The following is a 12,129-nucleotide window of genomic DNA, read 5'->3' on the forward strand; positions in this document are numbered from 1 at the left end:
GAAGATGTACGGTAATAGGATATATACAAAGGTGGGCCAGATGAGTGAAAGATGCGTGTTTTTCTGGGCACAGCGCTGCTCTATCTCTATCCATACCCTGGGCTTCCCGGCTGACTGTAGCCCCTGCCCTATAAGACGACACCTGGCGTATAAGACGACCCCCAACTTTTGAGAAGATTTTCCTGGGTTAAAAAGTCATTTTATATGCCAGAATATATGGTAATTTTAATTCAAAAAATTGTTTTTAAACATACAATTTACAAGAAGCATACAATTAATAATTTGAGCTATGTATCAATACAAACATAGTATGTACGTACAGTATATAGAATAATTCAAATCAAAAGAAGGTAGTATATACAAAACTGACAAATAACATTTACAGAAGTTTAATTTAAATATACTTTTAGATTATATCATTTCAGTAAATATGAAAACTTTATTTTGAAGTATCAGAAAAGAATAAAAATTACAATAAAAAAAAAAAGACTAATAGTATTAACTTACTAAAAGTATGAATTTTATTTCCTAAAACAATTCTTACTTTGTCTGATATTATCCCAATCAATATCAATGAAGAATATGTTTACATAAAGTTGTTCATAGCCCCAACGTTCAGTACTTTCTTGTAGTAAACCTTTAATTAGATCAACTGCTGATTGAGATACTTCAACTTCATCATTTGGAAACTTCAGAGATTTCTATAATAAAATACCAACACCTTAAATATGAATGATTATAAACAAAGATTTTAATCTTAAGTTTATTCAAAAAAAGTAAAAGCATCAATAATAAATAAATACGTGTCTCACAAAAGCTTTTTAATTCAGATACATATGTCAACAGTAACAGATATTTAATTAATAACTTCAAACCATTACTGAAAAATTTCTTTTATAAACAATCTGGATAATAATTGTTTTTAACTAAAACATATTGGCTTTTGTCTGGCATAATACATGGCATTTGTGCCAATTAAGTATTGCACTTATACTACTACAATAATAATAATTTGTATCTACATTTTTAATTACATTGATTTATTATTAAACTTATTTCATTCAAAATGAAACCAGAATTATTTTTTGAGCATATCATTTAATATTTTTCAAAATATTCCTCTCCTGATGGTTAAAGCAAGTATCCACCACTTCACAATTTTTTTTCTTTCTAAAAACACAGCTTGGCTACTTGCAAACACATTCCATGACCCCCCTCACATCATCATCTGATTTAACAATTAACCAGCTGAGTGCATCCTTCATCTTCCTAAAAACATGGTAGTAACATGGCAACAAATCAGGATTGTATGGCAAGTGTTTGAGGACTTCTCTCATCATCATCAAGGTGCTTAAGGTGTTTAGGCACATGGTCTAGCATTGTATTAAAGAAAAATCATTCCTTTACTCAGAAGTCCTGGCTTTTTGGACTTGATGGCCTTACATATGCAAGCCCACAGATTTTAGGGCGCAAACTCACTTAAAAAACAAAGAAAAAATAATTAGTTTTTTTCGAAAGTTGAATGTAAACATCTGCCGACACAAAAAATTTTCCTCATCGAGAATAAGATCGGATGTCACCGTTAGTGTCAACAATCAAGTGGAAAAAGTTAACACTTAGTGTCAAAGAATGCAAGTCATCATCAACAGAATACGATCTTGTGACCCCGTTCCCACCATAATGCTATAAAAGCGACAGCCACTGGAAGCTTGAGGCGATCGACACAGGAAGTTATTCTTGAACTAGGGTCCATCTTGGTCTCCCGTCCCGATCCTGTCTGAGAAGACAATGGTAGAAGACATTGAGGACTTTCACTACTTCCATAACCGTAACTGATTGTCGCATATAGCTTTCCATCCACACAGAGGTAATTATGAGCGGCCTGAGAACTCTCTCTCAACGGAAATAGGCATAGCTGCTATAGAGTAGCCCAGTTGTAATTACAAATTATTGTAACTACATTTAGCCCTATATTATCTATATATGTGTTTAGCTTTGTATATCCTCTTTATTTTATATAACTAACTATAAAATACAACATTTATTTGTTATGTTAACCTGTCATCTGTCTATTCGGGAACCTGGACACCTATCGACTTACCAATGCACTCCCCACTTGTCACTGGATGGATAGAAGGGCAAAACAACATGAGCGGTCTTTGCAGACTGTTGCCAAGTAAGTGGTTGATAGGGACAACCTCTAGAACCCACGGTTTCTCACATATAGTTGGTTTTTCAAGATCTCTGCATAAGATTGCAAGGTAATCTCATCTTTCTTCACTCCTTATCCACTTCCTGAACCTCAATGGTCGAAAAAGATCATCATAAGCTTTGGCTGAAAACCAGTCATTCTGCTTTCTGGGGATTGAGTATATTTCCACCCCTTAATTTCATTGTTGTGCTGGGGCACACACCAAATGCATACTGTTATCCAGTCACAATTCAGTCCAAGAAGGCTGCTACCTCTTAGGAGTTATTCCCACAGTGTAGGTATTGGAGGTACAGTACATTGCTATTCACTCTCCTTTTTGGTGCTCAGTGAGAAGTTTAGGAATCCATTTTGCACACACTTTTCTATAGTTAAACACATCATGCATTACTGAATATGCCAATCCATAGTTAATCTGCAAACAGACAGCAACTTCATTAACAGTGATGGACCAGTTACTCTGAATGAAGGTATTTGAAAATGGCTATCACCAATCTTAACATTGCAACTTCAATATGCCACTATGCAAGATGTCAGTACTGACTGTTGTCCTGCACAAAACTTTTTGGTCTATTTGAAGACCAAGAAGTTTTGTGCAGCTATTTGAAGACCAAGAAGTTTTGTGCAGCTATTTGAAGTTTTAGCTATTTGAAAAATCCATAGTAAATTAATATATGAATTAAACAGTTTCATAAAATTATAATAAATCTAAAAAATTTAAACAGATTTCATATTTTAATCAAAAAAATTACAGTAAAGAAAGACACACACAATTTTTTTATTATCTATTTTAAAAAATTTGCTAATACTTTATTACTACTACAATGTAGTCTATAAAACACAATCTAATACAATTATTACATATAACTTACTTTAAAATTCATGATATTGTTATAAGTAGCAAGAACTTTTTCATCATTAAATGGAGTATGGCCAAACAGCATTTCATATGCAACAATTCCTAAAGACCACCAATCACATTCCACTCCATATGTAGAGGATGCAGCTGGCCCAGAATTCATAGCCATTAACACTTCAGGAGCAATATAATCAGGAGTACCAACAGGCATTTTACTTAATACCTTAACAAAAAATTATTATAGATCATTTTAACAAAATATGAGATTCTTGATCATTTTTATTTGTTAATATAATTCAAAATAATTTCTAAAATTAGATTGTAACATATGAATTAAAACTAAGTACTGTCTCTACAGTGGTCCTCAGAAAAAACTATTAGTAAAACATTTGTTAATATATTTTATTACAACTATTAATTGCTGTTAACTATGATCAGCTGTTTATATTATTGTTATTATTCTAGTGTGATCAGTATTGCTGATAAGCAGTATTACACAATACTGTATTTACTGCTCTAATGTCTAACAAACTTGATTGAAAATATCAAGATTTCATTAGTATTCAAAATATTAAAGTAACCAAACTGAAAGATGTACATCTAGATAGAAACTCAAATAAAACTATAAAACTGGAGAAAAGAATTGTTATTTTTCTGAAATTTTTCTTTAAATTCAAGTTATAAAATTTATGGATTTTTATAATGAAAATAATGTTATAATTACAGTCTTCTGAGCTCCAAGTTTTGCTGCTGATCCAAAGTCCGCCAATTTAATATGGCCTGTTCGATCAATCAGTATATTATCAGGTTTTATATCTCTGCAAATAAAATATTAAAAATGTTAAATATTTTTAAAGCATGATTTAAAAATGTTTTTTTAATTTTATATTAAGTTATCTAATAAAAAATATCAAAACTGTCTATTTAAAACTACCCAATTCTATTTAAACACACATCAATAATTATGTCATTTTCCAATTACAACACAGTCAGTACTTCAGCCAATCTCTAGTTTGACATATCCAGTAATCAAACAGTAGTTTACTCAGGTATTATAGGTACTGTTGCCAAGTTATAGATAACTCTTCCACTAGTTCAAACTCCAGTTCCTACTAAATTTGAATACTTTCCCACTAAATGTGGCATGATATTAAGCCCAAGCTTGAACACTCACTAAATAATATATCTCATAAAACACCCATCTCTCGATCATCTGTCTTATAGTAATTCTTAATCATCTGAATAATTTTCACTGTTTAGTCACTAAAGAATATCTTGATGTCAAATGTTTTTTCAACAATGAGTTTAAACATAAGAGTTGGATAACAGCCAATACAGTTTCATAAAGCAATTTTCATAGTTTTTATGAAGTAATAGACAAGTATATAAAATGTGTTTAAAAAACTTAACATATAATTAAAATCTCATATGATGCAATTAAATTTATATGGAGGCATCCCTGCTTAACATTGATAATTTGTTCCTAAAAATCAGATATTCTGAGGAAAAATGTTAACCAGAGTCACCACCTTATTACTTTAAATTAAAAAAAATTATAAGGGATTTGGATTGTAACACAACTACTTTTCAAAAACAATTTTACTGTGTTTTATTAAGTAACAAACTATCATGTTAGGACATATAATGCTTCAAACATTGCTTCTTTCTGATCGCTAAAAAGTGAATATGTTTGTAATACAAAATCTTTAAAGCAAAGATGTTAACCTGTCACTCAGACACCGAGAATGTCAGGAAATCTGTCTCGAGCACGTTAGATTTCATCCCTCATCACCTGACTCTGCCCATTGTGGGACCAATTGAATGTTTGAAGAGAAATTTGTTAGGAAAGAAAATGCAGATAAAAATTTACAATAAAAAAACAAGTATTAAATTACAACATATTTTTAACAGTGTCAGCAACACTTTTGTAGATTGCAAATTCAATTGCTGTTATTATGATTGATAGAATTTGCTAGAATGCTAGAAATGATGTAAAAGAAATACATTGAGGGTCAACAAAGAGTATGTGTATTTCACATGTTGCTGATGATGGAAAAATCATTACAAAATATCGTACTAACACCTTTTGAATTAGAAAAAGCATGAACATGCTTTTGTGGCATTATTAACAGTGATTATGGTTAATAAATTCAATGCAATCAAGTCCGAGATTATTCAAGAGTTTTTTCTTCATTTTATTAATTAATATATTAAATACCTCAAACAATACATTATTATTGGTGGCATATAAATAACCTTCAAACATTAACAACAGAATTCTTCAGGTACATGAATAATAAATTTTACAATTAGCCAAAAGAGAGTATCTTATTAAAAATCTTATTCTTAATTATAAATTAGCCAACTTATCTGATTCTTATAGTCCCATCATGCCTAAAGAGTCACAACAGCATTAGAAATTCTTTATTTAACTTTCAAAACATGTTTTGGTTCATCTATGAAGTATATGCCCTCTTCAGATTAACAGCATTACATTAAGTATGTTGAATGATACACATCATAATAAATGTAACTTTAATGTTCTAAGAAATAGAAATGCTACTAAAATAGAAAAAATTAGTTATACTTGTATTTTATAGAACAATGTTATTGTGAATCTTTAGGAATAATAAAAATATAAGAAATCATTATGTTGAATCTTCTTTACTGTCTTTGACTAATTACTTAATTTGACTAACAATTAAAAAGCAACATTTTAAAACTTTATGAGCATTTTTGACAAGACTATGGCTTGTTTATATAATCGTACTGCCGTTTATTATTACCAGCATAGAGGTATAAAGGAGTACATGTCAAGAGTTGATATTTGGCATAGAGTATTAGGTGCCCAAATCATTGCGCATAAAAAAATCCAGACTCGTAGGTAGTCAGGGGACCGAGAACTGAGTCAAAATAAAATACAAAATGGCGACCCTCTTCTACAAATAGGCAAAACAGCCACCTCACCCCACCGAAGTCGGGTAGAAGAGAGTACCACCCGCAGTCATTCTAAGAAGTGAACTCTGACCTTAGGATTGAACACACAGTTTCTTCTATGTTAAATAAAATTTATAATCTAATTTTGTAAATTTGGGAGTGCTTCAAATATGACACTAAAACAGGGTGTTGATTACAAGTAGGTTTTTTAACATTATCTAGTATAGTAAAATCGTGGGGCCGATAAAAATTTGACGTTATATTAGAGTTGTCATTACATACAATGACGTTATAATTGGGTTAAACTGTATATTGTTTGTGCAAAATAAAAAAAATAATTTCGGATAATACAATAGCCACGATTATTTTTTCAAAAATGGGAAATTTTCATTATTGAACCCAGGCAGACTTGCAATGGAGAGAAATTTTAAAATTGGATAGGTTAATTTCATTGAAAATACATCGTGGATGACCTTGTGGTTATGGCCAGCAAAGTTTGAACAATCATGCCCAAAAGCAGTGATACCAAAGAAGATTGGAGAATGAGAATGAGATCCGCCTTGAGTATCAAAGTGATTCCGTTTAGTAATGAGTCTCCAAGACATAGCCTTGGCCCAAATACTATTTTGCCATTTTACTTGTTAATTTTAAAATCATTATACAAAAAAGCTGTTATTAAAATATGTTTACTCTTATAAAAAACAGGTTTTATAATTTGGAAAATGATTCCATTTATTGAAATCTTATTTCATTACTACTATAAATGCTATAATGTAGTTATTTTAAAATCTTAAAATAAAATAATAATAATAACCTGTGCACATATCCCATATTGTGTACACTTTGAATTGCCAATACTAATTCTGCTAGATAAAATCTTGCAGTATCTTCTGATAATTGATCATCGTTATGATCTAAGAAAGATAACATATCACCACCTGGATGAAATTCCATAACTAAATAAAGATGTAGTCTATCTTGGAAAGCATAATGAAGTTTAGTAATCCATGGACTACTTGATTTTGCCATAATATCTCTTTCTTCCTCATAAAATGCTACCTAAATATTTAAATATTTAAATTTTTACACATTAAAATCTTTTATGACAAATTTCTTAAATTAAGATTATAATGTAATGTACTATTTATAATAATAAATTATTTTCTCTGAGTGAAAACAAACAAACATGCGATTTTGATAAGGGAGTACAATTCAAATTATAACTAACTCATAATTAACTAATCATAATAATTAATATATTCAAATTATTAAAAAAAATTTTAATTCTTCTGAAAAAATGTTTGAACTGCTCTGCTTTTCATAAAAATGTAGTAATTTAAAAAATTAAAGATATTTATTTAAAAGTTTTTATAAGGAAATATGAAAAAGTTATCTGGAATCAGAAAATAATAAAATGTTAATGTAAATATTTTTTCTGAAATTATTCTAGCTAATATCTTTATTTCATAATTACAGACATTTTAACAATAGATAAAAATAGGATGACGAGACATCCTGTTTTTCCACATCCCATTGTCTTGAGAAAAGTTATCCAGATATTTAAATGTCCCATATTCCTTTATTTTTATATTTACATTGCAATCATTATATTTCAAGTGATTTTTGCATATCATCATGAAATCAGCTGCAATAACTGCACCTCTATAATCTCACAACCATAATCTCAACCTGCTATATGAAAAATCACTATTGACGACAGAGTTTAAAGTTATTGTTCGTGCCATAATTTATCTTAGCTTAGTATTTTTTTTTATACTCCTAAGAATATGGAAGTAAAGTAAAAACAATAAGTGCCATTTATTGTGATCAATTCAAAACAGTAAAATCATTAATAGTTTATTAGGATCATACTTTTCGATATTAGATTTAGATGAATCTCAGATATTTTTGTGTCATTTTGAAGTTAGATGATGATGATGATGATGATGATGATGATAAGTACTGTATTTTATAGTATGAATTCAAAACAAGTAAAAAATAAATGAANTTTTTATAAGGAAATATGAAAAAGTTATCTGGAATCAGAAAATAATAAAATGTTAATGTAAATATTTTTTCTGAAATTATTCTAGCTAATATCTTCATTTCATAATTACAGACATTTTAACAATAGATAAAAATAGGATGACGAGACATCCTGTTTTTCCACATCCCATTGTCTTGAGAAAAGTTATCCAGATATTTAAATGTCCCATATTCCTTTATTTTTATATTTACATTGCAATCATTATATTTCAAGTGATTTTTGCATGTCATCATGAAATCAGCTGCAATAACTGCACCTCTATAATCTCACAACCATAATCTCAACCTGCTATATGAAAAATCACTATTGACGACAGAGTTTAAAGTTATTGTTCATGCCATAATTTATCTTAGCTTAGTATTTTTTTTATACTCCTGAGAATATGGAAGTAAAATAAAAACAATAAGTGCCATTTATTGTGATCAATTCAAAACAGTAAAATCATTATTAGTTTATTAGGATCATACTTTTCGATATTAGATTTAGATGAATCTCAGATATTTTTGTGTCATTTTGAAGTTAGATGATGATGATGATGATGATGATGATGATAAGTACTGTATTTTATAGTATGAATTCAAAACAAGTAAAAAATAAATGAATATTTTAGATAACTATGTACAGTACATATTTTACATAACCTAAATTTTGTAGTATGTTACTTTTGTTCATTAAATTTTATACAATTATCAAACAAAACAAATAAATTATGACAAACAAATATTTGTTAAAATGTAATTAATTTTTAATTAAAACAATTTTTATTAAACAAACTATTGTAATTACATGTTCAATAAAAAAAAACAGCCACAAAGTGATGTTCTCTTATTATAACTATTATTTTCCCAAAACTCTTGGTGCAAAAAAAATTTGTGTCCCATTTTCATACTTTCAATTTATGATATTTATAGTCACCCAAAATAAAGAAGTAACTTACCATTACAAAACAGTACATTACATTTCATATAATTTTATCATTATTACTTATTTCCATTTACAAATTAAAATAATTTGTTTTAAAATATATTTAATTAAAAAAATTTTAGAAAAAATTCTGATACTATCATCTATATCTTAAAAATGCTAATTTAATTTTTAATAATAATAAATTAAAATTATTATGCATTTTAACTAAATAATCCTATATTTACAAATTTAGTATTTCTTTCAGCAAGAAAAATATCCCAAGGTTAAAATATACAATTTAACTCTTTATTCTACATATGCATTTTGGGTTGACATGAACTCTCAACCCCTCTTCAGTGCTACAGGGTAAACGTGCCTAATTCATACCCCTTAAAGAAAAACCATCATATTATCGAAATTAATAAACACAAATTATTTTTTATTTTAAGTAACTTTTATTTGGGAAATATTTTATTACTACCATAATGAAATTTAGCATAAAACTTATAAACTTCTGAGAAATAAACAATTTAAAAAAAAAAAAAAAAAAAACACTAAAAAAATATGATTTAGGACCATTTGTCTTAAATCATACTGATATATTCTTAAATTGTACTTTGAGATCCTATCATTGGTTTGCAGTCTTAAGAATAAAAATCTTAATCAATATTGTATTAATACGTGTGTATATTAACTCTTAACAAATTTGGCGGATGGTCTTCGCCAATTTTTGGCAGTCGTCACAGTTGTAATCTGTTGTTTTTTTATTGGTTCCTGCGCAAAGTTCATGTACCCATATCTCACATTGTGTGCATTTGATAATACTTTCTTTTACGTCTTCTTGGCATAATTTACAGTACCAATAAAAAAAAAAGGAAAACAGATGATGAAAATAACAATTTTCATCATCTGTTTTCCTTTTTTTTTTATTCTCGTTTTGTGATATTTTAGTAGTTTTACTTTTCTTTGCACCAAGATTCTTTGATACGTTTTTCTTCTTGCAATTCCAAGAATACCACATATTAAAAATATTATTTCAAATGTTGGTCTAACTATCTCTGTATTAGAAATGTTTACTTTCATACCTAAAGAACATTCCTTCGCTTTCTCTTCTAGACATTGATCTTGCTGTTTTTCCGAAGGGTGAGTTGTTGGTACCTCAGGAAGTTGTGGGTACTCAACTTCTTCAGTCTGTTCTTGCTCAGTAGTCTGATTGGATTGTGCCACACACGTTAAAGTATCTGTTTGTTCTTGCTGACTTTCAGTTGCCAGATACTGGGAGACTTCCGCCGATTCACTTAGATTAGCATCTTCGTCAAGAACAACATATTCCTCATCCCTGATCTTAAAGCGATAGCAAGACCATAATCTGCAAGATTCAAAACCATGCATGCCTGTGTCCATACAAGCGGCTCAAGGATATTCTTTATTAAGGAACCAGGATGGTTTCGCATCCACAATGCGCAAGCAGCACTAAAATTCAGTTTTAGTGATTTGAAAAATGACCTATCTAGTCTATTCTTTGATTTGTATTCAGTCCTTGTAACTGTTGTCTAAATGTCAATTTCGATACATTATATACACTACAAACTTCGTTAAATTATAAGGTCCCATCATTATATTTTTTTAATCGCTTCTTTCATATTTTGTTTACTCCAAGAATTATATTTTCTTTTTGACATGTTGTTCTAAAATTAAAGACAATTAAGTTTTAATTTGTTTTGAACTTTTGTGGTTATTTTTCAAATCAGAAACTTAGAAAAACAATAAGTTTATGAATCGGTAATAGCTTATTGTGACATTCATCTAAAAATGGTTTTCCTAAATCGTACCAGTATGTTTTAAGAAGTTGCCTCGAGTATGAAATAGGCACAAAAGTCGAACAAACTTTACATTTGTCTCCAAAAAATTTGACAACAAATATGCATATATCATCACATCAGATAAAATCACAAAAATACGCATTAATACATCGCAGATAGTTAAAAAACTTACACACGATCCAATTTGAAGAAAGTTCTTACGAAATGTGCAAAAATATTACAGAAAAAGTTAAAAAACTTTCCTTTTCAATATTTTTGTCGGGAGCAGCGTAACAGCGTGTTGTCTGTCAGATGGTAATAGGACCAATTGTTATTTACTTTTTTTGCTACTAGAGACACTAATAGCTATTACTGGAGTCGAGATATAAGCGAAGTATGAATTAGGCGCAAGTACAAATTAGGCAAGTTTACCCTATATATAATATTTTTCTACATTACAATTTTTTAATACAAAAAAATAACTTAATAACTTACAATTTGTACATATTTATAAAGAAACAACCATTAGGTGAAGATTCAATTTCAATTATAAGTGAATATCTGGTGTTTTATGCTATTTAGCAATTATGTGAGTAACATAATGTTAATTTATTATTTAGATGTCTACTAGAACAGATCATATTAAAACTTATTATACTGGTGTCCAAATTCTGAAAAATGAGGAAATGTATTCAGAAAAACAAACAATCTTTATTGTTCATCTGTTTCACCTGTACACCCTTTACACACTGTGTTTCGGACTACTCAGGCCCTCATCAGCAGGTTTACAGTTACTATGTAATTATTTTGGCCTTTAATTACATTGAAATATAAAAATATTAACAAAAAATAATCCGTATCATGTTTCCGAGCATATCCATCACTTTCCTTTGCCTATACAATTATTGTATTGCTAAGTTCATTTCCTTTATAAATGTTTCAGCCTGTTACCCCCCATCAATTATACTGTTCCAGGATTGGTGGATTTCTCTTTCCAAGTTGTTATTAATTCTATTGTTTTGTCTTTTTATGTAAATATGTTCATATAGTTGCCTTTTAAAATTGTTGCTTTCCTTTTTCTTTATTTTAACTGTATTTAAATATATTTCATATCCTTCTGTAATGCAGTGTTCAGCCACTGCTGAATTTGCATAATAGCAAATGAAAATGCAATACAGAAGGAGCAAAAATGATTTAAATACAGTTAATGTCTACTAGGACAGATCGTATTTCCTTATTTTGCAAAACTTGAACACCAGTATAATAAGTCCTAATAATATGATCTGTCCTCGTATACATCTAGATAATAAATTTGTATAATAAGGACATAAAGGCATATGAATTAAAACATTAAATAGTTTAAAAATAG

General features: G+C 29.0%; 1 protein-coding gene across 1 annotated transcript in view; it reads right to left on the reverse strand.

Annotated features, from left to right (window-relative positions):
• Positions 1-521: 521 nt before the first annotated feature.
• LOC111619186 (citron Rho-interacting kinase-like) overlaps positions 522-12,129 on the reverse strand; it is a 21,073-nt gene continuing 9,465 nt past the window's right edge. The window contains exons 4-7 of the mRNA XM_023360874.1: positions 6,820-7,064; positions 3,793-3,886; positions 3,082-3,291; positions 522-701 (exon numbers count right to left, since the gene is read on the reverse strand). Of these exons, the coding sequence (XP_023216642.1) occupies positions 522-701; positions 3,082-3,291; positions 3,793-3,886; positions 6,820-7,064 (729 nt within the window). The remainder of the gene's footprint in view (positions 702-3,081; positions 3,292-3,792; positions 3,887-6,819; positions 7,065-12,129) is intronic.

Source organism: Centruroides sculpturatus, unplaced genomic scaffold (assembly GCF_000671375.1).
Source record: "Centruroides sculpturatus isolate CEXI.00-Female unplaced genomic scaffold, Cexi_2.0 scaffold223, whole genome shotgun sequence".
Taxonomy (NCBI): domain Eukaryota; kingdom Metazoa; phylum Arthropoda; class Arachnida; order Scorpiones; family Buthidae; genus Centruroides; species Centruroides sculpturatus.